This window comes from Corapipo altera, unplaced genomic scaffold, assembly GCF_003945725.1.
Source record: "Corapipo altera isolate COAL_440 unplaced genomic scaffold, ASM394572v1 2c, whole genome shotgun sequence".
Taxonomy (NCBI): Eukaryota; Metazoa; Chordata; class Aves; order Passeriformes; family Pipridae; genus Corapipo; species Corapipo altera.
This window is the reverse complement of record NW_020884923.1, coordinates 2842523-2869948: the sequence shown is the minus strand read 5'-3', so window position 1 is coordinate 2869948 and position 27426 is coordinate 2842523. Positions and strand designations below refer to the sequence as shown.

Below are 27426 nucleotides of genomic sequence, written 5' to 3'. Positions count from 1 at the left end.
CTAGAATCTTCCCAGGAGTAACAGCAGCACTGAAACAGACCTGATAATGAAGGGGCAGGCTTAGGGGTAGAATTCCCTGACAGTCGTAAAATATGTGCCTCAAAACTTAAGCTCTGGGCTGCTGGCCTGACTTACAAGAAAAAAATCAATAACCAAAGTAAATTACTCTCAACAACTAAACCAAAGTTGTTTACAAAGCATTCTAAATTTCTTACATCTTGGACTCTTGTTAGTAGTACTTAGAAAAGAACTGCAAAAAATATTTAATGCATTCTAAAATTGTCAAGTAGTCTTACCTGGTACAACTAGGAGACCCTTTTCCTTCACAATTTATCTTTGTTTTGGAGAGAATGAAAACTTGTCTTATCCAAAGTGTCAATTGACAATTTAAAAACCCAAAGTTTTAAAGAAATTGTCCTTGGTAAAAACATTTGCATAATAACAATAAGTAATTCTTCCAAACAGATTCTCCCAATGACAAGTTTTGCAGGCAAAGATGAAGATTTTTCTCAGTGTATGATGCCATCTGTGAAGGGCACACCGTTTGAAACCCTCTGCTTGTATGCAAGGTAACACCACCACTGTGAGACAGCGGGACATCTACAGCTCTGTCACTCTGATGCTGCTAAAGCTGTACTCACTGAGCTGTCTGCCACTGATTTCAGGAAAATAAATCAATAAACAAAACCAAACTGTGCAAGTCAAACTTTGACCCCATTCACACAATCAAATTTTCGAACTCTCTAATATGGCACTCTGCTTCCAAATGTAAGAATATGAAAGAGTGCTGGAGCGAAGAGCATTAAATTGATTGACAAACGTGCAAGGACCAAAAACAAAGCCAAGAGGATTTCAATTTTCGCAAGCTATGTGTTTCAGGAATAAAGTTTCCTTTATATTAAGAATGTTTTACTGTATTTTTGGCAATCTAAATGAGTGTACTACCATCCCCACAACAAGAATCAGCTGATCAACTAGGACATGTCTCAAGTCCCTTGACATGGATTGGGGGGAGGGAGGGAATCCATATAGAAATTATTTTTGTAAGTCATTAAAGGATGAGCCATTCTAAAACATTCAGTTAAGAACACACTTATGCAACTACTTTACCCCCCCTCCCCAAAAAAGCAGCCTTTATAATTTCAGGTTCATAGTACAATGTGTATATTCATTTTCACATTATCTGTTTAGATTATTGTGCACATTTTATTGTTGGCATTTAAAGGATTCTAATGAGATAACACCACTGACAGCTTAATCTTTATTAAACTGTTGATACAAGATGATTCTTTTAGCATAAAGTCAGATGAAGACATTACAAAAATTATATAGCTATTCATAGATTGCAATAAACTATTAAAAAGAACATTCTCTTTACAAGATTGGTCTTTTATTTACAATTAGAGACCAGAAAAAATGAGGGGTTTCTTTCACAATATTTTAGTAAATTAGCATTTAAATAATACTTGAGGCACTTTTCAGAGATTATTAAAAGCTATGAACAATTAGATCACTGAGAGTTGAATCTGAAGAACATGTCTCCGATATTAACTGTTACATATGACAGTATTACTACTAGTTGCTTTTAAAATCCAGGTATCTGGAAGGTTAAAGAGTTTGTAAAACACTGAAGTCAGCTCCAAGCTTTCTGTCTGTCTATAGTAACAAGTATGTTTCTCATATTTTTCACATACAAATGATTGTTTATGTATGAATTAAGCCTCACAACATAACTCGAAGGTAGGAAGTGCCAGTACCCTTCATGCGGAGTAGAAACAGATTGTGACTTGCTGAAAGGAAGAGGAAGCATGAAGTGGACAACTCCATGGGCTGTCATCCCATTTCACAATACAGCACCTCTGATATTGATCCAGCACATTGCATTATTCTAAATACCATCGAGAACAACCTATGTTCCCAATCACAAGACCTAAACACGGAGCAGACAGGTTTTAAAAAAGATCTGTTGTACTTCAATTGCTTCTCATCAGTCAGTATAAAACCTTTTGTTACTTTACAGAAAAATCACATCATATTTCTGTCCCTGGACTTGCCAAACACATTAAAATAACACAAGTCAAATTCTGTTCTACATATGTCCACAGCCAATGGGATAGAAATTCTGGCTTCTGATTTCTCCTTCTCCCGCGGACAGGAGAGCTTTGCATTTTCCACATTCCACCCTACACGTAGTCTCTCTACTTTGTGCAAAAAAATAAAAATAAATAAAAGTATGCTGCTATAAGTGAGAGAGCTAAAATGCATTCATGGTCTCAAGCCAAGGGCACAGGGCACATTTGATTTGAAATATTAAGTTCCTTGATCAGAAATTTAAAATAATCAGACGAGCTACTGGGATAGATGGATGGATAGATGGATGGATGGATGGATGGATGGATGGATAGATGGATGGATGGACGGATGGATGGAAGAAAGCTGTTTTCAGTGGGAAGTCTTTTCTTGTTTCTTCTGGCAAATGGACCATCACAAAAAAAAGTTCACCCACAAGTATCACAGTTGTTCAGTATCATATCCCAAAACGGGTCCAAGCCATTTCTCCACTTCTGCAACAGACAATTTTTTTCTCAGTGCATAATCTTCAACCTGCAAAGAGACCACAAAACATGATGGAGATTTTGGAACTCCAGCTTTTAGTATTTACAAATTTTTTAAGACATCTCCTAATTAGATGTTTTTAAATGTTCTAACACTACTACAATGAACAGTGTAAGTTACCTGATCTTTACATATCTTTCCAACAGCAAAATATTTGGAATTGGGACTGGAAAAGTAGAGGCCAGAAACTGCAGAAGCAGGTACCATTGCTAGTGATTCCGTTAAACCAATTCCTGGAAAAGTGAATGAGAATCCTCTTATTCTTGAGAACAATTGAGAATAAGCTCAAATTCAAAACCTTTTTTGTGTTGGACAGCTTCAAGCAAACTCAAAAAACCGAAGAAGTTTTCAGATGAATTAAAACAAAAACCTTTTTCCATTTGTTAACTATTAAAAAAACCCACAGACCTTTAAATATACTTTCATTATGATTACTGTAAAGTCACTGTACAGTTTGAAGGAAAAAACCTGGGAGATTTTGGCAAGAGGTTTTGAAACACAGGAAGGTATATTTTTGGAGCAGTGAAACATCTGACATGTAAAATATCAGAGGAAAACAAATGGAATTCATTCCCTTTTAAGAATTACCATCTCAAGGTTCCTGTGGACCAGGATACACACTGCTGAATTGGCTTTTTTTTCCTGTTTATATCTGGAATGTCTTCTTGCAACCATAAGGATGCTAGAAATTTTCTCTGTGCAGCAGAACCCTGTTTGCATGTAATCTGCTACTTAGGGACACAACTCCTTCACCAAAAGCACTGACAGTGTTTTTAAAATTCTTCCTTGAATGAGGCCAAATAAAAATGGCAATGAAAAGGGGAAGAGAGCAAATCCTAGAAGCACATCAGTATTTTATGTAGTTCTGCACCACCCAATTCACTGTATTTTTGGAATGTAAATCTTTCATTCACATAAAAACAGTTAAAGAATCTTAGTAAAGCAGAGTTACCTGTTGTTTCCTCAATGTTTGCAAGTTTCCACATGGTGAGTTTTTCTGTATGGTCAGGCTGGCTTGGATATCCAGGGGCAGGGCGAATTCCCTCATATTTAATTCTGCGTAGGTCAGAGAGATTGAGCTGCTCAGTACTACTGTAAGCCCAGAATTCCCTTCGAACCCTTTCATGGAGCTCCTCAGCAAATGCCTTGGAATAGAATGAAAAGATTTTTTTTTTTTTATTTTGCAAAAAATGATGCAATATGCAAAATGATGCAGAATGATGCAATAGCTATTTAAGACAAACAATGTCTTAGAGACTTTCTCCCCTTCCCATTTTAATTTTTAAGGGAGCTTTTAACATTGGTGAGAAATTTGATAGAATTTAAATTCACATGCAAAACTTATTTTGCTAACTCAAGTATTTTAGTTTCTTCTCTTATTAGTAGATAGTGGTTTTTTGATTGTCCTGCTTTAAAATCCTACATACTCAAAAGATGTGGACAAGTAACCTAAAAAGTAACCTCATTAACCTATGGTAGTGACATATCATTATAGTCACTAGGTCTTGACCATCTGTGTGTCTCATCCAGGTCTAGCTATGGAAGGCTACATCATTCTTGCATCCATGCTAGGATCAGATATAAGTATGCACTGCTGCTCTTTTTAGCAGAGGTCCTTTCCTCTAGCTGAAATTGGGCAACAACTTTTCTGAACTGCTATTTTGCCAGCAACAGTTGCCCTTCAGGAAGAATTCCTACTTCAGTAAATATCTTTAGATGGCAACTAATCCTGATTTCTGAAACTCTGCTGTAGCTTGAAATACACACCTAGAGCTAACCCCACTTGCACTGCACTGAAGTGGCTGTAAGTTTGCTGAAAGTTGCAAGGAAACCTCATACCTCTGCCAACCGATCGCCGAGAGCCTTTACCATTATGATGTTGTATTCATCATCCTGTTTCCTAAATTCATTGCATAACTCATCTACACCAAAGCAGGCCACAGCAAACAGGCCTAAGTAATCACAAATGCCAGAGTCCATCGGTGCTATAAAGTCAGAGAGGCAGTAATATGGATCTGTGCAGGCAGAGTCCTTTTCAGCCTAGAGTTAAAAAATCAGTGCAATAAATCAGAACATTTAAAAATACAATATTAGTGCACTACTAAGCTAAAGACCAGTATTTTTAAGACTAAAGGTCTTAAGGCATTTCTGAGAAATGCCTAACTAGTCTTTGAGCCACTTTGAGTGGCTTTCCTGTAGTTAAATTAGAAGGAAACCACCTCTCTCAGAGCGTGTTCAGACCACTGAAGAACAAAACGCCATAGAAGAGATGCTGCGCCGAACACACATATAGAGATATTTTATTTCTGTTTACAGCCAGTAAGATTTATCAGCTTATACTGTAGGTTCAATCTTTGTATGGGCCTTTCACTTCAGAGTTGGACTTGATGATCCTTGTGGGTCCCTTCCAACTCAGAAGTTTCTGTGATACAAATTATTACAAAATAAGGAACACTCTTGTGCCAACTGGGTAAGAGGAGGAATAATTACTCTCTACCCCTCACAGATTCCACATTTGCTAGCAAAACTGATGGTTGATAAGCAAACAGGAAATTCTTCAGCAATTCCCTCTATAGAATGGCTGTGAGAGTTTATAAACACTCCTGGTTTCTCATGGTACAAACTATGTGCTCAGTAATCCAGACAAAACTGTGCCCAGGATGCAGACCTTACAGTAGTCACACATACAAACAAACAAAATTGATCTATCACTACTGAAAAGTTGAATTCTAAATGAAGTTCAAGTGGGTTTTATGCAAAGGAAAGTGGCCCAGAGGGAAAGGACCTGGAGGTGCTGGTCGACAGCTGGTTGAACATGAGCCAGCAGTGTGCCCAGGTGGCCAAGAAGGCCAATGGCATTTTGGTCTTAGCAGGAACAGTGAGGCCAGCAGGACTAGGGAAGGGATTCTTCCCCTGTACTTGGCACTGGTGAGGCCGCACTTCAAGTACTGTGTCCAGTTCTGGGCCACTCGCTTCAAGAAAATCATTGAGGTGCTGGAGCAAGTCCAGAGAAGGGCAAGGAAGGTGGTGAAGGGTGTGGAGCACAAGTCCTACGAGGAGCAGCTGAGGGAGCTGAGGTTGTTTAGCTGGGAAAAGAGGAGGCTCAGAGGAGACTTTATCGCTCTACAACCACCTGAAAGGAGGTTGTAGCCAGGTGGGAGTTGGCCTCTTCCCCCAGGCAACAACTGATGAGATGAGAGGGCACAGTCTTAAGCTGTGCCAGGGAAGGTTTAGGTTGGACATTAGGAAGAAAGCCTTCACAGAAAGGGCAATTAGACATTGGAATGAGCTGCCAGAGGAGGTGGTGGGGTCACCACTCCTGAAGGTGTTTAAGAAAAGACTGGATGTGGCACTGAGTGCCATGGTCTAGTTGACATGGTGGTGCTGGGTCACAGGTCGGACTCAATGATCTCAGGGGTCTATTCCAACCCAACTGATTTTGCGATTCTGTGGAATAGGAAATATACTGCTCACTGGATCCTTTTCCAAAAATGGAAAAAAGGTAACAGAAAGAGGTGACTAAGCATCCAAAAAGAAATTTTGAATCATATCATGTGGAAACATGATTGTTATTTAAGAAGTGGCACAGATCTTGTAAATCTACCCAACTTAGAGAGAGAAAAGTTATTTCATGGCTATCACTTAGCTGAAGATTCCTATTCTATGACAATATTTTAACAATGCTTTCCACTCAATCCCAACTGCATCTTAAAAGCACCTTCAACCCTGAAAAACAAAGAAAAATGGCCTGTTAACCCACTAGGTTAATACTATAAAGTACTATAACACCAAAGAAATATCCTTTTTCCACACAGATAAAATCTATGTTAATTTTGAGGTTCTTTTGTAATTATTAGAGTTAAGGAAAATATGAAATGGATCCCCAACTTTTAGATTTATGTCACATCCTTAACAGTGTCAATGTCATGAACTCAACTCTCTGTACTGAAAGAAAAATTTTATATAAGAAACAGAAGACAATTATTCACTTCTACTTTGCTCTGGTGAAGACTCTGCTGAATTACTACATACAACAGACTGGAAGAGATGCAGCTAAAATATATAGAGTCCAGAAGAGCAGTATGCACAATAGCACAGAGTTTCATGGCCTTAACCTTTGAGAGAAGCCTGAATAACTGGGGATATATAAGATAAAGAAGACTAAGGAAAATAACAGTATTCCAATAATAAAACCCTTTACAATAATATTATCAAACCAGATATTCTTCTTGGGAGAACCCTGGGAAAAGGCCAGGAAAAGAAACAGTAGTAAACATGATTTACATGGGATATCAAAATATTTAACTAGGCCATAAGGCTCTGGAACAGCCCTGCATGTGTGCTTGTTGAGAGCATTTTATATAAACATCTGCCATGGATTGTCACGATCCATCTCCATGCAACAGATAATCTGTTCCAGGGAACTGGAACAGAAGAACTTCAGTCATGTATTTCTTAGTACAGTCCTGCAGTGTTGGCACATGATTGTCCTTATAGAATACAGTACTCCAGAAATTTAGGTAATCGTTGAAATTTTTTTTCTGACCATGTTTGATGACTCTGAATATGTGAACTATGAAGAAGCCAAATCAGAAGACAAGGAAAAAAAAGGAGAAGCAGAATATCTTGAAAGTTCACTCTATCAAATTAAATGCAAATCTAGGTAAGTATGATTCAAGCATGAATACTTAAAATAATGATTAGCTCAATCAGAATTAGCAGCCAACTAATTCTAAACTGCCCCTCCATACGGTGAATTTTACATAAAAATTAAGACTATCAAAAACACTTATCTCCATTGAGCTTTATTCTCTAGGATTTTTTAATTCTAACTGGGTTTAACCTTTAATACATTCAAGCGGAATTTTTCATCTAAAGCAGAATCCAGGGATATTAGAGAACTAAGGTTCGTTAGGTTCTAATTTAGCAACACATTTAGATCCATGTAATGAAGTTATACAGCACATTGCTTTAGGATATCTTAAATATTAAAATTAAGATGGAAAATGCACATCATTTCTGAAAATATCCAACCTATAAGGCATTTTGTACAACTATTACAGTGCAAAACACTACAAATACTACAGTACAAATACCTGGATCACCACAAACAAGATCTTGTTATTACTGAAAGAAATGGCAAGACAACAGTTGCAGACAGATTACAATGCCCATTTTCTACAGATTTTAATAGAGCACTTCTATTACATTCTTGCAATGCAGTGGAAAAAAAATTCACTTAACAAATGTGCTGTCATTGTACCTGTTGCCTCAAGCCATAAAATTTTGCTATTGGTTCTGAAGATCCCACTGCCTCTTCCACAGCATATAAGTGGATATCATCCTGAACACTTCGAGCTGGCCAGAACCCAACCACACCTCTGGCTTGTAATTTCTTTTGATTAATCAATGTTTTCAGTAGATCTTGCGCATCATTATAAACTCTCCTTGCTTCTTCACCTAGCCAAAAAGAAAATTAAAAAAAAAATCCCTTTAGAAACAGTATGTTTTCACAACTGGCTAAATAGGTTTAAGAATTGTTGAAGATTGATTCACTTTCCACATAATTCTCTGCTGACTGCAGTGATCTGTCAGCTACAGCAAATAGGGAGACTTCAGTGTGATCATGTCTATATAGCTGTAACAACATATATTTTAGGGGGGAAAAAAAAAACAAATGCACAAAATGTTTCAGCCAGCATGTTTCAGACCTGGTGTGTGCACCTACATTACCACAAAGTAGCAGACCCAGAACGTTGTTTTCAGTGTCACCCTTGCACTTTTATCACGTATTTCAAGGCCTACTGACTAGTTTCAAAAGGAGACAGAGCTCTCTTGCCATCTTCACCCACAATGGAAACATAGATATATCAAATGCTCTGCTGCTATTTTCTGTCATTAAAATACCTCCCTGTGCTTTGGTAGGTGAATGCTAAATAAGGTCACTGAACATTTTTCCCCATTTATTTTTCAGCCTCACATGGCAACAGTTAGTTCATCAAGCGTTGCTGTAAACAAATTATTTCAGTGACATTACTTTCCATGTGTTTTCACTATTCTTACGTATTTCAAAACGTTCAGAATCTTAATGCAGCATGGCAGGCTTGCTGGGATTCTTTACATGAAACAAATTTCAATACTCACCCACGGTTTTATCACTAAAGATCTTAGGAAAACTCCGGTTGGGATATTTTCCCCTAAGCTGCCAGACATCAAAGAAGGGCTTCCAGTCAATGTATTCTACCAGCCTCTTCAGGTCATAATCTTCAAAGACTTTTGTGCCGATGAATTTTGGTTTAACTGTAGGAATCAGAAGTACAATTTGACATTCTGAAAATAATTTAACATTGTTCTTATATGTGCTGCATAACTGATGCTCACCAGCCTCCACCACTGCAAATGACCTCTTTCAAATTAATTGTCTTAGAATTCTCATTGTCATATTGTTCCCAAGTCATACCACACTCCATAGTTACAAAAAACATAAAAGGCATATAAAGTTGAAATAGAAAAACTAAGGCCTTTCACATAAATCAAGACTTACTAGCTGTTGGACTTTGGAACTTACTTCAATGGCCAGAATGTTGGCCAAGACAGAACACCGAAAAAAACCTACACAACTTACCAATACCTAACATATTTTATGAGCATATATACCTTTCATATTTACAAATCCCTACACAGAGACATGTTATATGCTATGATACTGCAGAATATTTGTATAATTTTTTATGTAATTTCTAGGAACTTCTGCAGCCACCACACACGCGTTTAGATGCATGTGCTCAAGTGAAAACATGAGATGGATATATGTGTGCAAAGCCACAAGCTTTTCACTTGTTTTCTCTGTGCTGTTCAATACTTTATAACACAATCTTTATCAAGATGACCTATTGAAAGTTAGCATCTTGTTGAGTCTTGTAAATGAAATGACAGAAAGCAGTGTTAATGTCACTGCAGGATGCAACTTCTTGTGGAATGCTGTTTACACTTCTAATCTTTAATTTAAAAGAAGAACAAAATCAAAGCAACCCAGTACAAAAAACTATGGGGGAAGGGTAGGAAAAAGTGTAAGGAGGAATTTCATAGAAATGCCATGTCACAACCTGTGTGCCACATCACAACTATAGCACACCAAGTATGGTGTAGTAAGCTTTGCAATGTAATGAGCCAGGCGGACATTATTTTTCAAAGTGGTCATTAGATTTTTCTTTGACTATATCATGTTATGCATAACTCATTGTTTTAGGATTTTCTTTCCAATTTTTTTATTAAGTTGAAATTTAATTTTTAAATGAGCTGTGAAAAAATAAAGCAGAAACAGATTGCTCAAATTTATGCAAAAAAGATCTTTGCTGAGACAGACCCCAATTTACTCAAGCTGTTACACTGCTATATTCTGAAGTTTAATCAAGCATAATTTCATTAAAAATGTATCTTAAATAAATACATTAAATAAACAAAGGCACAGCAACAACAAACAACAACATATAAACTGACCTGGTTTATGGCCTGATAACCAGTCATTATGGAAACCTTTTCTTCTAGCTTGCTGTAGAGACAAGTATCTTCTTTCCTGTACAGATGTAAAGGTAATTTTAGAAAGCCAGCCATCTTTCAGACACATAAACTGTAACTGTTGACTTCGTGGTAGAGTTCAAAATACTCTTCAGAATAAATGTGACAACCAATAATTTCAGTCCCAACAATTCCAAGTTCACAGGTGTAAAGTAAGATTACTCCACAACCATACCATTATTTTTTCCTGTATACTTCTAATAAACCTGGTCTACAAGATTTCTATTTCCTCTGAACTACAGCAGAGGTTCCTTTATTACTTCAAAATACACTAAAATACAGGTACAGCAAGATATTCTCCTATTGCTCAGATCCCTCACCTAAACAAGACTAAGACATTAGGAAAGCATGGTGTTTTAAAATACAGTGTGGCTCAGTACCAGCAAAAGCCACCAGTGCCATTTTTGTTATCCTGGTTGTAGCTCCCCGTTTTCAGCTACTGCTCTAGGAGAGCACAAATCTCCTGTAGGTTGACTGCCAGCTCCATGGAGGTGTCCTAGATACCATTGCTTAGCCACTGATGACAATCAAGGATTTGCCAAACATGTTAGACTCATGCAGAATTTTCCCTTATAGGTTAGAAAATTTGATTTCATAAGCATTTCTGGAAGTTTTCAATCAATTCTACTGCAAGTTTTAAATGAGAACAAATACACCTGAAGTTCTTCATAAGGAGCTGAAACCAAGAGTAATGAGGCAAGTGCCAACCACTTCAAACAAGACACTAAATCAATTACATTTGTACCTTGAGAGACTCATAATGTTCTTGTCTAATTTCTTCATATTCCTCTAATATTTCTTCAAAGAAATCATCCTTTACACTACTGTCTAAGAGCTGGGAGCACTGAAAAAAACAGGAAAGAGAAAGCAGTAAGTACATACTGTAACATACTGTAATAAGGACAGAGTATGAATTTCAGACTAAGCAGTCTCTTTTTGGACTCACTTCCAATTACACTTGGCAACACTAAACTAAGCCTTACCAATAATCTGCAAACTAGATTCAAACTATTCAAACTATCCATATTTGGAATATGAGTACTACTGAGAGCACTGCCCTACTTCACAGGTAATATTAGCAGAGCCAAGTCTGGCTCTGAAAAGACGTGATAGGGAAATACTCCAAAACTTCAAAAACTAATAGTCACAGAAACAACACGCTGCTTGGCCTACTTCTTACAAGCAAGTATTTGCCAGCTAAGACCACCCATTTCTCTGAAAGAGAATCCAGCCCAAAAAACTCCAGCCGCACATTTCTCTTTACTAATGTTGCCATCTAACTAACTTCAGAAATATATCCAAACTAGAGAGAATAGCAGTTCATATCTAACTCTATTGCTCTTCACTATAAAATATCTCAAAACTACAGCCAAGGACTCAGAGTTAATGTCACCCTCACTAAAGAAATGTGACATTTAAATAAAAGTACCTAGTGACAATAACTGACATAAGTCAGGTGAGAGAACTACATGGTAGAAAAAAAACAACTGAAGCAAGAGTAGTTTAGAAACTTGTCTCTGTCATGCTTCTTCAATTTTCTGCTACAACATTAAGCCTTAGAGGAAGGAGGAGAGGCACAACAGAAAAACAGGGCACGTATTTTTGCATGGATGAAAAACTATAATTTAGAACTTACAACCACAACACTCTTGGATGCATCCAGGACATGAATTACAGGTGCGCTATATCGTGGGGCAATTTTAACAGCTGTGTGTGTTCTTCAATGAAAAAGAAAAAGAGTGAGCATTTCACAACTGACACAAAAACCCAACAAAAACAAAAAACCCAACAAAAACAAACAAAACCCCCAGTGAAATAAATCCTGACTTAATCATAGACTAGAACTTCAAAAGAAGAAATTCGTTTGTCCATCTGCTACATATGAATCATTAAACACAGATTTTAATAATAGGTACATAAACACTTTTCTTCAAAGATTATCAGAACACTCCATAAATAACGTGCCAACTCACATTCCCTCACTGTCTTACCAGCTGAATGAAAATCAGCAACTCATTAGTTTGAGTCTCAGAAAATTTCAGTGACAATGTTCCAAACTAAGCCTACCAAGAACTAACAATTTTTTTAATCCCTTTTGCTCATCTTACATTTTTCCCTCCCACATGCTGGGTCTATAGATTAGCATTAACCTAATTCAGTGATGATTATTCCATTTCTGCGAGGCTCTCCTTCAAAACTGGAGGCTCAAGTCCTCTACTCACCTGAAGCAGGAATTCTGCCAGTGGTCAATAAATATTACAAACTTGCATCTTGAAGATACAGTGAACCTTGAATTATAACTATAGGAGCAAGAAGGATTGGTAGTGATCCTACTTCTCCACTGTCTGTCAAATTATGAGAATTTGCTAAAGCTATAAATATAGAACATAATAGGTCTGCTACAACATGTGCTGGTCTGATAAAGAAAGGAACACTGCTAACAGCTTCTAGTGATGAAAGAACCTCTACTCAGAGTCCTGTCAAAACTCTGCAAGCAAGTGTAGGAATAAAGACCTTATAGGCCAAAGCCCTGTTTGCTTTCTTGTATGCTAAGGTCAAACACCATTCTTTAAATAAGATCTAAATCTGAGTCCAGGAAGCAACCTTCCACAGCTGAAATAAGATCTCCTTTTTCTTCAGGTTCTGTCAAATATTTAAAGCACTTGAACACAGAGGTTTACTGATGACTTGCAATACAGCTGCGTAAACACTGTTCAGCATCTTCTGAATTTGCTGCTAGGAGACACACTTCTGATCTTGGCAGCAATATGTTTTATGAAGATATTTTATCTTCTCTTCTGATAGGAACAGACAAAGGAAACAAAGAGGACATGGTCCTACAATGGCACTGTATCAACCACTACATATTAATTTATATATTTTTTTTAAAATAAACTTTACCACAGAGAGAATGTCACTATTATTTCTCAGCATCTGAATTTACCAAAGCAGCACAGTAAGAATGCAAACATCATCATTACTGTAAATTATGAAGAAACTCTATTGGGCAGATTCTGGAGACAAAATCCATCCTCTCTCTTTCAAACTAACCTCACATTACACCCTTCAAAATATTTATGGTCTCCTTATTCCAAATAACAACATCTACTTTTCACAGAGAAAAAAAAAACAGTAGATGGTTCTTCATTAGCAACCTCTGACACATACACAATGTTTGAGAATGTACACATGAGGTTAAGCTTAAGACTGGGAAAGTAAAATTAAATATATATTACGAATCCAGTCTTCCATATAGAATACCTTTACTTGACATATATTTTATAGACACTGTGTTGTGTCTGGGCACATGCATAAGTGTATATTTATATACAGTTGACATAAATAAAATTACTATTTATGTATTCAAAATTATGTATATATTCCTCAGTAATTTCCATATTCAAGGATAAAACTAGTGCTACCTCCCTCTTAGCTACATTCATCTCTGTGAGTAAATTCTACAAAATTGTTTGATGGTGGTTACTTGACATGGATTACAAGACCACAATGCCTCGTGTGAAAAAACTGAAAAGATCTGAAGAAAGGGTTCTCCTAAGACCTCCACTTAGAATAAAGCCTTCCCTTCACTCCACTCCTGCTTTTTTTTTTTTTTTTAAGGAAAAACCCTCCATGTTTGTTGTCAGTATCAAAGTCGTAGGAAGAGACTCACAGGGAGAAGGAGAAAAAGAATACAGTGAACCTTGCATTATAATTACAGGAACAATAAAGACTGGTAGTGATACTACTCTCCACCATCTGTCAGATTATGAGACAATGTGCTAAAGACAGAAATACAGAATAGGTCTGGCTACAGTATGTGCTGCTCTGATAACAAAAGCAACACCACTAACAGCTTCTAGTTACACAAAAAATTACCTCTGCAGTCTTCTGAGCTGTCACCTACTCAAGCATACTGCAACCTAAACGAGTCAGCAAAGCGTGACCCAAGGCCATTATACGTGCCCAAAACACATCTGTGGTAATGTTACGACTAGGTGTCAGTGAGCTGTCAACACTGATCTTCAGGAAATCATAGCAGCTCTATTATTTCATTTGAACAGATCTGAGAGAACAAGATCTCAACAGAAAAGCTCAGTCTATCAAATGCAATATGCTAAGTACTTCAAAGCAAGCAGCTAGAGTTTATCCCCTATCAGCCTGTTTGAACAGGACTGGAGACTCAGCCCAGTCATCACCTTTCTAAACAATGATTCAGGAAAATACAGTAACTTTCTTAAAGATAATAGCTCCCTGATGTCAACATGATCATTTCTAGTCTCAAAATCCTGCATTTCTGGAATGCTTTGATGAATCAAAGTAGAACATTCAAGCTGTTGGAAGAACAGAACTGTATTCACATGCATATGTGCATGAACTTTTAGAGGAAATACAGTACTTCCACATACAATATACACTTGCAAAATACACACTCGTAAAAATTAAATGTTTAAGATGTCCATTATTTGTTATGTCCTGACTACATTTTACCTCTGTATTCTAGGATTTCTAAGACAAGAAGTAACTGTCAATCATAAGTAAATACATACCAGTATGTATGTTACAGAAGAATGGGCAAAGGGGTAAAAAAATGGCTGTAAATTTTCTTTTTCCCTAGTTAACACTATTTTCACAGATATTGCCCATATTCCCAACTGAGATATCTTACTTAGAAGTAGTTGCTCCTCCAATCAGCAAAGGAATCTTTATTGCCAATCTCTCCATTTCCTTAGCGACAAAAATCATCTCATCCAAAGATGGGGTGATGAGACCAGACAGGCCAATTATATCTATTGCAAATTTACAAACACACATACACAAGGGGTTTAGCAAATCCATTCTAGAAAGACACAGAAATTATTACAGAAAGGTTTATATCATACATCAGATAACTTCATGTGTCAGAAAATAATGAGATAAAAAGCAGGGTAGTCATGAGCCTATAAGGAAGGTTTGACCCAATTAAAAAGTAAAAGCTTTCCAAGAATGACAATGATTCCAAATCCCCAGTTTAAGATATTTCCCAGTCTTCACAGTTGCTGAACATCTACTGCTCTGGTTTCAACAATAAATAAACAGTACTTTTGATTAGCAAACTCCAAGCCTCAGAAGCTCAGCACTGAGGAGTGAAATAAGACACAATAATTATAAGCTCTGCTCTTGGAAACGCTTTCAAACTTCACCATCTATGTTCCACACAATTCATCTTTTCCAAGATGCAGTAGACTGTTTCAAAGCAACTGCAACTTGTTTCAGAAAGTTCATTATTTATTACAACAATTAATTCCTGCTTTCACACTCACTGATCTGGCAAGCCAAACGCCAAGTTCTTTCACTGCTTTAAGACCCAACAAGGAGTTACCTAAACCATTTCAAGGCTCCATTTATCCATCTGTAAAACAAATACTAAAGCATCTCTCATGGAATTGTCCTTTTGATACAGGGTTTCAACTCCTCGGACTAAGTTTCACAGAAGTGCCAAATGCTAAATAATTAATATTGTTAATGCAGCAGTTCTGATTTCTCTGAAGATAGTCTGATCAAATCATAGACAGCATAGGAATGCAATAAGCAGCAATAAAAAATGCAAGTGTGGTTTAAAAATCAAACAATTCAGAAGTACTAATGAAATCTCTCTATACCTGCTTTGTTCTCAACAGCAGCTCTCAATATCTTATCACATGGAGTCATAACTCCTAAATCAATAACTCTGTGAAAAGAAGTGAGATGACACACGATCCTTTAAATAATAAATAAAATATCTGCTAAAGGGCAAATACATTTCCTTTACCATAAATAACTGACCTAAAATTGAAGTTAAAATTGAGATTTTTGTTTGTTTCCCTTAAGACCACTTTTGGGAATTTTAATATAGGAAACATCTCTGGGTCTGGCAAAATTTTCAATAAGTCAGAGTTCCAGATGGCATAGTAGTTAAGAAAATTCAAGTGTAAGAGGCTTTTTATTTTAGTTAAATAAGTTTTTGTGGTTGCACTAAGTCTGGCTGAGATGAGTTAATTTTCTTCACAGCAGCTGGTATGGTGCTGTGTTTTAGATCTGTGACCACAACAATACTGCTAACATTCTAAAATTTAACAACTGATGAACAGTGTTTTCCCAGCATCAAGGCCTTCTCTGTTTCTTACTCTAACCCCCCAAGGAATAGACTGTGAGTAGACACAACCAGACAGAAGACCCAAACTAACCACAGAAATATTCCATGTCATATGATGTCAAAGCTCAACAATAAAAAAGGAGAGTAAGGGGTTTAGCAGGGGTTAGCCATCTTTGACTCAGGAACTGGCTAGGCACCAGTGTACCCATGGGAGGTGCAAGGGGATTGCCTTTGCATCACTTGTTTTAATTTTCTCTCTTCTTTCACTTCCTCTTCACTTGTTAAACATTCTTCTCCCCTCACAATTTTTCTTGATTTCATTCTTCCTTTCCTCTTTCCCCATCCCACTGAGGTTGGCTGGGTGGAAGTGACTGGCTGGTGCTTAGCTGCTTACCAGGGCTGTCAACAGCAGAGGCATTTCTGACATTATATGGATAACATAAAAAGGTTTTGTGGACATCATATATTAGGAATATAAGATGATTCACATCAAAGTTGTGCCTTATTAAAGTGTACATTTTATGAAATGAGACACTGCACTTCCCTTATTACCATTTTAATCCTATTAACCCTAGCCATTGCTAAGGTTTTTATTTTTTCAAGTAAGCCACCCCAGCCTGTTTTCATTCAGCCTCACTCACACTACTCATGGTGACAAAAAACTCTATGGCTTCAGTTCAGTAAGTGTAAATAAAGCTCAAGAAAGCCTGAAACCAATCGATAGAATTTCAAGAGGAAATTAAATTGAATATATTGCATATACACAGCACTGCTACTGCCTTCAACAGTTTTTGTTTTAAAATAAAGGGATAATTTTGGCTCTTTTTAGAGCAAATGACAACCCAAAGTCAAAGCAAAACTAAAGGAATGAATGATAAGACAGAATTCCAAAGGTGATTCAGCTTTGTGCAACACCTGACAGACCCTTGACAAAGGGCACTGATGGGAATGCGACCACTCCCTCCAACACTGTTGCCAACCCTGCTGCACATAGACAGGCCATGAAAGACCTGACTTTTTTTGAAGTTCTAACTTTTGAAGTTCAGAAACTCACCTCTTATTTAATAAAACATACCCCAGCAAGTTTTTAATCCTCATAATTAACAAACAGCTTGAAAAACACACTAGAAGTTTCATTCTAATCTTACAAGACTTTCTTTTTTCTCAATGCAACCCACACACAGTACTGCCCACTGCAATTGTTGTATCTGATTTCTTCAGACATTATACTTATAAGACATCATACTTATTACATTTAACTGATATAAAACAAATACAAAAATTGGTGTTCTTACTTATGTTCCCACTGATGTTAAATTGCATTCACCTCAGATGCCAATTAATTAGGAAACACAGTATTAAAGGAGGAGGCAATACTCCATCTTGCCCCACTCATTAGTAAAGCTGCCATGATCTGTGTTCACAACTTGGGGAATAGAGGACAGTTCCCAAGAAATGCCCACCTCTGTTATCACCACAGCTAAAGCTAGTCTAAGGTATTAATTATCTATGCATATACAGTTGTGTTCACAGTTAGTCTCTTTACCTGAAGTTGTTGCAGCCCAGAACAACTCCCACAATGTTCTTGCCAATGTCATGTACGTCTCCTTTCACAGTTGCTAATACTATTGTACCCTGATAAGGATCCTGCAAATTGAAGAAATAACACAAGAGTTAAATAACTCAGAAGCCTCAGTATGTTTGTACAGATTCTTCAACAGTGCAATCCCAATCCATGTCCCAAATTCCTTTTGTAGTAATTGCAAAGCATAGTGGAGATAATATAGTAAATTATAAAAATTATTTTAAAAGATCCAGGTAATTGAAGCTTGCACATGAATTATTCTTGCAAATTGCATGGATGTTATTCAAAAATCTGTGTTTAAAAAAACAAAATAGCAGATAAAACTATTTCAGATCTGGATAGCGTTTTGTGCAGTGCGATAACTGAACTCCTAAGGTACTTCTGCTCCAAATATACACCTCACCAATAAAGAGATTAAATAGATTAAATATTTAGAACAAAAGGGCATGAATACTCATAATAACATGCCTGTCTCTGCATCAAGATCTATCTTTCAATGTAATGCTGAGAAGAACAAGGAAACAGCAACATTAGAAGGAAATTAGCATTAGAGCAACATTAGAGAAATTAGCAAAAGCTAAGAGACCATTTTTTATGCAAAACAAATAGCAAGGGAGACATTTCAGTGCAGTGATCACACTACTTCAGATTACCCAAGCTGAACAAACGGGCTGGAAGAAGGATCTGCTTGAAGAAGGGAAGCTGTTCTGTCACAAGACGGTCCTCGGTTAGATGGCGTTCAGCCTGACCAAGGGTGCTACCAACAGTGCAACAGTGAAACTTCCCATAGCAGTTCTCCACCAGGACACGGGACATGGCAATACATTTTTAATTGTATAATCACTGTTGTCATTTGGAGCAGCTCCAGGCTGTAACAGTGGTATGTCTGAGTTGGTGCAGAATCAGATGGCAGTAAGCAACTACTTAAATTGTACAGAGCATATTCTATGCAGAACTACAAAATATTTTTCCAGACAGTATCTCATCTCCTTTTCAGATGGCAGAACTGAATGATTAAATCCTTCTATGAAGCATGTCATGTTTCTGGACATCCTGAGTAGCTCTCTTTCTTGAACCTACATTGCCTTCTGTAGTTCCAATATTATGGGTTAAAAACAATCTTTATATATTACCAAGAATAATATTAGTATTTCCCATGGTCCTAACACATTTGTTGAATAAAATCCCTGGATCCCCACCAATGCTGCTGTTTACTAAAATCTATTATTTCCCCAGTGCTTCTGTTTTACAGAAGACCAGAGAACAGGGAAGGGAAGATGGAGGTCTGTAAGTCAGCCATCTCAGTACATCAACAAAAATTTTGCAGCTGAAAATATACTGCTGGAATGTAAGAGGAATTTGGGGAAAGAGATTAATCAAGGACAGGAGAAAAAACAAAAAGTGCTGCCCCACATTGTATCACACCGAATAACTAAAGATGATTTAATTAGTGATTGATATAAAAAAAAATTAAATACAAATTGGATTTGCACACGAGAGGAAGAAAAATCTGGGCTGTGCAGCAAACAGCATAGGCCAGAGCACATGCCACTTTAAATAAACCCTATTTAGGGCACACTGTGATTTCAACTGTCTTAAGCAAGGAGGTCCTCAAGTTCTGGGCACACATCCAAAGGGCTTCTTTTTTTTAATCTTCATAGAGATCCGCAGCCACAGCTATTTATCCTCAAATGTAACTATCAATGCTTTGCCCTTCCTGGCAGCCTGTGACTAAAACAGTCCTGGAGGTTACAGTAGCCTGGGTAACATCAGACAGATCAGTTACCAGAGTCTGCAAATCGTTTTCCTTCAAGTCAACATCTAACTTTGAAGACAGACGCAGTTGCTTTTATCTCACTCCCCAGTTCTCTACACAGTGACAACATACTTTTGTAAGAGGAAGGCTTTACATCCCTTCCCAGCAGAAGGTAGAAGAAGTAGGAGGACAGAAGTCCTGCCTTTTCCCTCCTGTTCTCCTCAGCCACCAGAACATCTACACTCTCTTCGAGAGTGTTTGCTATCTTTTTAAGAACCTCCCAAATTCCACTTCACTTCTTTTAACCAGAGAATTAAGTCCCAGAGGATTCAGAGAAGGTCCTAATCCAGTGCTCAGGGAAGCAATGGGGCAACAATTTTCAATGACTTTAGATAGCATCAGAACAAACTAGAAGGTGCAAAATACCAGCATTGCCATCTGAATTAAAATAAAAGAGAACAGCATGAGCTGGAGAGAGATGACACATAGAAAGGTAACTCATGACACCCAAAGAACAGATCCACTTGAGATACAGCAGAGAAGGCATCCACAAAGAGCATGGGAAAAGAGACCAGGCATTCTCCTGCTTCCATTAAGATTAGTCAGGTTTGATTATCAGCTCATTTTTCTTTCTAAATTATTTACTGTATTTGCTACATTTATGCTGGACAATTACACAACATATCCACAGCAAGTAGAAAGATATCATGTAAGAAGATTTCAAGGGAAGAATTAGGAACCATTCAAAAATCCATAAAAGGGAACCCAAAGGAAATACACAAATATCACAGTTTAGAAAAATTCTGCTGTTCTTCCTTTTTTGTCTGTGTTAAAAACTAGGTTCTGATTAAAGCTATTATCTCTGAGAACTCATGAAGACAAGGTAAGGTTCCACAGGACTAAGAAAACATAAATGTACATCAAACCTAAATCTGATAGAAAAAGACAAGAGAAGAAGAAAAATATTTAACAACCAAAACCATAAGCACCTATCACATTATAAATATAGTAAAAACAGCAGACACGAGTAATATAAATGGGATTTTGTCCGATTCATCTCAACTCTCTTTTCTACTGAATACAGTCTTGTCAGTATGGACAAACAAGGTACATCCTGTATCTTCATTTTTCTGTTCCTCCTATCACATATTCCATTTACCAAACTTGGAAGCAGTTACTTCAAGTATATTCACAGGTAGTTGATAAAACTACTCTCAGGCATCAGCAACAGGCTGCGAAACAGGAACTGCAATAAAGGCCCACAGCAATCCAAAAATCATTGGGTATTTTAAAATATATTTTACATATTAGATAAAAAGTAATTTTCTGAAACTGGTGGCAAAACACACATATGAGAAGACAACTATAGTCAGACCTTGTTTTCATCACACTTTTCCCCTGCAAGTTGGTCATGGCTACACATGCAGTGAGCATACTATTCTATCATAACAAGATCTCTTGAAGTCACAATCTGTGAAGAAAAAGGGTGAAAAAAACTGGTTTGTTTAGCTGGAAGAATGATAAGGGCTATGAAGTAGGGAAGAGTTGAATAAAGAGAAACATGGTGACAGGCTTTGAACATGGGAAAGGGAGTTACAGAGTTCAACGAGGGCAGAAGTAGTACAAGCAAGTGGCAAAATCTGCCATGAAGTTAGAAGTATCATGAATAAGTAACACTAGAACTAAATGCCTACAAAAATACAAGAAATTAAGTTACATCAGTATAAAGGGCCTACAAAGCCTCATGGCACTGATCAGGAAACTTGTGATAACACAAAATCTGCACTTTATGAATTTCAGACCAACTTCAAATTATGCCAAGATTGTCAGTTCGCGTAAGACTGCATCAACTCTCCAGGCAGTAAAAATAATTAGTAATAAATAATTCCTATATTTGTCAGAGCATGCTGTGACAGAGTTACAGACTGTATCTTGCCTCTTCCTCTATGCTGCCTCGTTTGGCTCTCCTTTCCTCTCTTTCTTTTTCCATATAGGGAATAAGGTGGCCAACTGCTTTCTTCATAACTCGAGCAGACTTTATCACCTGCACAGATAAAGGAGAGGGGGCAGAATAAACAATAAAGACAAGGTATAGGAATAGCTTCAGTTTTCCCCTAGCTTTCTCTTATACCCATTCAAGCAATAAATGAAACTTCATTTGCAGACTCAGGTTCCAGTTTGGCAGATTATTCTGTGGCAGCAGGCTGCTGGCTGGGCTAAGGATCTACATGACACTTGCTTGCACAGTGCAGCCTCCTGGACCACTCACAACAGAACTGAAAGCTACAAACAGGCCCAGACTTGGAAGGCGCTAAATGCAGTAATTTTTATTTGGATCTTTTATCTCTCTTGCTCTTTTTCACGGGCTTAGACTTAAAAGCGTGTTTCAAATAAAGCAAAAACACTCAGGAAGAAAGGAAACAAACACATAATCCTACATAAAGAAAGTCAGGTTGCCAAATAAAACATGAAAATTGCTGTTTCTCAGCAGCAACTGAATTTTTACAATTCCTCCTATCTGAAAAAACAGCCAGCATAGAATGTTTTGGCTACATTTTACAATACTAATTTTTGCAAAACAGTAAAATATATGAAATTATTTTCTCATTACCTGAGGCAAAAACATCTTCCCAGCACCAAAAAGATCACCAACAATTTTCATGCCATTCATCAAAGGTCCTTCAATTACGTTTAGAGGTCTAGGATATTTTTCCTGATTTAATCTTGCTTCTTCTGTATCTGCAGTGACATACTTCTCAATGCCCTGGGAAAAAAATTGAGAAGCTTTTATCTTGCTAGAAATACAACTTTCATTTAGTTGCATTCTCCCAAAAAAAGACAAAAGAAATCACACAGAAAGTACAAGTAGATGCTTTAGATACTGATAGTCTTTAAGAATACCTCAAATGTGTATTGAAAATAGGTTTTCTTAGGAAAACAAAACACTACACTTCTTAGGCATATAAAGTTATTCAAAGCAAGTCCCCACTCTTAACAGATTTGTTCATTTTTCTCAACCATGCCATAAGAAAAACCCAACACTCAAAGATTGCTTCCACAGCACAAGTGCCATTCAGTGCAGTACTACTAAAGGACCAAAAAAATCCCTACGAAGTAAAAGCAGTATGTCACAAAGTAAAAGCAGTATGTTTCTACAAACACAGTGGAATAAAATACTAAAGATCGAAGACTTCAACTTGTGAAGTTTAAAGATAAACCACTACAGTTTTTTCTGTTATTGAAGTTAAACAGAGCAGTTAAATATATTATTAATTATTAAGTAATAAATAGCTTGTTAAAGAACAGCAGCTGAAGAACTTTTAAAGGCAAGTATGTCCCTTAAAGTCTTAGCTGAGATCATGTCTCTGAGAGCTGATGGGTAGGACAGTTTTCTGCACAGATTTACCTTTATGAGAGCATATTCCAGCCTTTCCTCCACAGAGCTTTTACGCCACTCATCAGTCTGTACAACTTTCTTTCCTCCTTGGGCATGATTCTGAAAAAGAGAGACATCCATAGGAGCTTGCAAGCATAAAAACTACAATTATGGACTTTACTTTTAGAAAAATTTGGGTCATTTCAATACTGAGTCATAAAATAATTTTAGACTATTCAAAAGGTTTTTTATATACATGCAAATCACGCTGCAAACACCTGAGATGTACTATAGGCACTTAGGGGGATCTACATCCCAAAGGGTACATAACTCAGTGAAAATGTAAACAAAATAAAGCAAAAAAAAAAGTTACTAAAAAATAAAAAGAAAGAGAGAGCAGTTTGATAATTTTTAGGCTCCTAAAAATGATGAAATTACTAATCCTAAGGGTTTCACTTCTGGGAACATAATTTAAATTGATTCCTCGCCCGCACACTACACTTAATTTTAAAATTCTAATTAATTTGGCTCTAATTCAGTTTCTGCTGGAATAGGTTATGTTATTGCATATCACAGACGTGTTTTCAATCAGGCAGCCCACAAAACTACTGTTTGTCATGCACACAGACTGTCCCAAACCACCACATATTCTCTTTGTCTCACCCTCATGCTCCCCTTGGCTATGAACACAGAGGCCAAAAGGGCTTCACAGTGCAAGAAAGTTCATGACCACCCACCTCAGAAAGGCTCATGGAAGAGCACCCTATCCATTAATTCAGCCGTCACACTTCAGGCAAGTAATTGCTTTCCCTCACTCAGTTACTGGATATAATCTGACATCTTTCAGGCCTTATGAACCTCATATACTTTTGCATGCTCATCAGCAAGTTTTTAAAGATAAAGCCATAGAAACAATATCACACTCATGGGAACAGAAACCAGAACAAGTTTTCATTCATGTTTATATGAATGTTAGCTAACTTCACAGCTTCTTGTTGCCTGATTTTATTCCCCTCACACATCTAGTTTGTAAAACGGGAATGAAAGGAGGAAAATGTTGTTTGGAGATGTTGTAAAGTCCTCCTTCTAAGTTAAATTAAAAATTTGACTGGACATGTCTGTGGTTGGCCCTGCTTTGAGCAGGAGGGTTGTACTAGATGACCTCCAGAGGTCCCTTTCCACTTCAGCCCTTCTGTGATTCATTGAAATGGTACCAAGTGCTCCTCAACCTCTGGCCAGACACTTTAGCAAGGGAACCATTCCAACCTAAAAATAACATGAAGCTGCAGGGTCAGCATGCAGGGACCACAGTGACAAGCACTATATGCAAATCTTTAAAAACAGGATGATCATACCAAATGATGAGGACGAAAAAACCTGCCTTTGGAAGCACAACTCTCGTTATCATAAATGGAACGAAGTTTCAGTTTGAGAATGTCTGAAGCTATATACTTTACAGAAAATGTTTTTTATTTCAATCTTCAAATGAAGACTGATGCCCTAAACCTGCAAGGATTAAGTTCCTCTTTTTTGCAACTGTGCTATTTTACTCCCACAATAAAACTACCACCGCAAATAAAAGCGGTAGAGATTCCAACAACAGCTTCCCAAACTTATAGACCTGGAAGTCATCATCCACTTTCATTTCTACTTTTAAATTAATCATTTCTCCATTTAAATTCACATTCTGCCTTCTGCAGAAACACTGTTTAAAGAATCCCTTTCTAATTCTCCTTTTTTTTCTTCCTCTTTATGCAACCTTGAATACCCCAATGGTGCAACTCCACTTAAACAGATAAGATCACTCCCGGGTGGACTGCTTAGACACTACCAGCACCATCTAAAATAGCCTAAGTACAACGGACAGAGAGTGTCTCCCTGTACTGGTTTGCAAAATGCTGCCACTGTTACTATAAAGCATGCACCACCATAGGGCAAACTACAAACCAAATGAAACTCTGCACAGAAATAATATCTCCAGGAGCTACAAAACAGACATGCAAACTTTCTTGTGCACTTCAACCTAAGAGCCACCTAACCGAGAGATTTTTGCTGTATCTTCCATTCAGAACAGGATTGCACCAGTTGTCTTACAAATGATAATCTCAAAACCTTCAGTTGTATAATCTTTGTCTTTTATCAGCACCGTCATTACAACATCTCAAAAACACTAAATAGCTGATCCTCATCCTGACATGTTACATGAACTGGAAATCTATGCCACAGCTACAAACCACAAGCAACTACTTCACCTTTTACCTATACTCCAAACAAACCACTACCACCAGAGAGAAAGGTTTACTCTGTCTCCCACAGTGCACTTGTCAATTCAGTTCCAGTACCAAGACTAGCTTGGTTGGGGTTGGCCTCTTCTGGGTTTTGTTTGGGTTTTTTGTCAGTTTGTGAGGGTTCTCTTTGTTTGGGGGAAGTTTGTTTGGGATTTTTTGCTTCTTATTTTTTTGGGTTTTGGTGTGGGTTTTTCTTTTTAAAGAATGCCTATGCAGCTTGGTCTCCTGAAGCGTATGAAGAACTCTGTACCAGATCTTCCATGGCACCTACGAAATTGGAGAGTCTCAATCTACCACACATTTCTTTTTATTCTACATTAATAACTGAACCACTTGTAGTATTGTCAGTAAATTCTAACACCCACTGGTATATTGACATATGCAGTTTATATTATCATCTGCAGGGAGGTGTTCAAGCCCAGGTGCTAAACTAACTACTAGTCAAAGCTTAAAACTGAAAGTTACCTGAGCATAATGTAAAAGTTTCTCTGTTGCATCAGGATCTTTGTTCCAGATTAGATTCTCACACAGCTGTAGTAATTCCTTGTGGATATCATCATACACCGGCAGACTCCCAGCATTCACAATTCCCATGTCCATGCCATACTGAAGAAAAACAGAGAATCCCCCAGAAAGGGCTGTCAGACATGGAACTGCACATCTGCCAAGTGCAAACACATGGAAGCCAAAAGCACATCATACCTTAATTGCATGGTAAAGGAACACTCCATGCATTGCTTCTCGAATGGCATCCATTCCACGAAAGGAGAAAGACAGATTGGAAAGACCTCCACTTATCCTGGCTCCTGGCAGTGTTTCCTATAGGAAATGCACACAGACTTTTAGAAAAGTGCTTTCCAAAAAGGAAATCTAAGCAAAGCATTCAATTCATAAAACAGTTGGCTCCTGAGCTCAGTGCGTTGGCTATGCACCCTTTGTCTTCCCTGTTCCAGATCCTTCCAGTTACTCATATTCATAAAAAGCAATTCAAATCTCTGCAGAAAAAGATATAAGTAAAGGAAAGATCCAGCCTAGTTCCACATAAGCAGCAACCGTGGTTTCCATAGACATAGGTGCTATTCTGAACGCATCAGTCCTCCCACTGCAGCTTTCCGTATTTTCCCCATGCAGACCTACTTTCAGCTTTTCCTTTCCCCACTCCTCTGGAAACAGTAGCAGCCAGCCTGCCTGCTTGCATGTCTCAGGAGCAGACTGCAGTTGAGCAGCTAAGCAGCCCCCCCTTCCAGGAGACCAGTGGTGACAAAATAGCCTGCTCAAGCCCCAGACTGATACTGACAGAGGATCTCCTGACCTATCAAAGTGTCTTGTGAAACCCAATAATGCAGTTTCCCTGCACTACTTCTATTTAGGTGATGCTCTTCGCTGCTGTACTTTCTTACACACATTTTAGCTAAATAAAAAGTCAAGTTCCTGCAAAAATCCCTTTCACAGAAACAGGAATTTTATTTAAAAAGGCAGTTTTCTGCAGCTTCAAAGAGGTCCTTCTAGCTAGCACATGAATGTGATTGTTACCTCACTAATTAAGGTAGTATATTTACAGAAGAGAAAGTGGATTAAAATACAGAACTACTTGAAGTTGTTCTACTGGAAATACAGTTGTATTGGGGAATGGTTGCACTTCAGAAGAATAAGCTAAGCTTATTCTTGCTAAGCTAAAATGTGTAACATTTTGCAGTGGTGTCTTGCTGTTGTTTTTGAGAGGTGGGTGTTTTTCTGTTTTATGGGGGTTTGGGTTTTTAAGTAACATTAGCACCCAATTTTAACTTAAAATAAGCTTACAACTCACTTTTATGGTTTTAGTAGCATTGATGAAATTTATGGCATAAAGGTTATGTTCTTCCATTCCAGTTCCTATGGTCAAGATATTAGGGTCAAATATTATATCATTTGGATTGAAGTGCACTTTTTCCACAAGGAGATGATAAGCTCTGGAACAGATTGCAATCTTGGTTTCTGTTTCTGTTGCCTAGTGAAGAAAAAGAATTCTGACCTGAAACTTACAGACTACACAAAAAATAAACTCTCCAGGAACCATTTACAGCTCCAGTGACTCAAGACTTAGAATCTGAACATCGCAAACATTAGAAAAGGATT

At 37.5% G+C, this 27426-nt stretch overlaps 1 protein-coding gene across 5 annotated transcripts in view; it reads right to left on the bottom strand.

Moving 5' to 3' along the window:
* Nucleotides 1-2419: 2419 nt before the first annotated feature.
* The window catches only part of MTR (5-methyltetrahydrofolate-homocysteine methyltransferase), a 47777-nt gene continuing 22770 nt past the window's right edge, over nucleotides 2420-27426 (bottom strand). For all 5 annotated transcript variants that reach the window (XM_027657268.1, XM_027657271.1, XM_027657270.1 and 2 more), the window contains 18 exons: nucleotides 27119-27298; nucleotides 26014-26130; nucleotides 25777-25917; nucleotides 23054-23143; nucleotides 22259-22411; nucleotides 21584-21691; nucleotides 17853-17953; nucleotides 15834-15901; nucleotides 14861-14981; nucleotides 11831-11912; nucleotides 10940-11038; nucleotides 10117-10192; nucleotides 8761-8916; nucleotides 7880-8076; nucleotides 4456-4656; nucleotides 3569-3761; nucleotides 2737-2849; nucleotides 2420-2604 (listed from right to left, as the gene is read on the bottom strand). In XM_027657268.1, the coding sequence (XP_027513069.1) occupies nucleotides 2512-2604; nucleotides 2737-2849; nucleotides 3569-3761; nucleotides 4456-4656; nucleotides 7880-8076; nucleotides 8761-8916; nucleotides 10117-10192; nucleotides 10940-11038; nucleotides 11831-11912; nucleotides 14861-14981; nucleotides 15834-15901; nucleotides 17853-17953; nucleotides 21584-21691; nucleotides 22259-22411; nucleotides 23054-23143; nucleotides 25777-25917; nucleotides 26014-26130; nucleotides 27119-27298 (2289 nt within the window). In that variant the 3' untranslated portion in view covers nucleotides 2420-2511. The remainder of the gene's footprint in view (nucleotides 2605-2736; nucleotides 2850-3568; nucleotides 3762-4455; nucleotides 4657-7879; nucleotides 8077-8760; nucleotides 8917-10116; nucleotides 10193-10939; nucleotides 11039-11830; nucleotides 11913-14860; nucleotides 14982-15833; nucleotides 15902-17852; nucleotides 17954-21583; nucleotides 21692-22258; nucleotides 22412-23053; nucleotides 23144-25776; nucleotides 25918-26013; nucleotides 26131-27118; nucleotides 27299-27426) is intronic.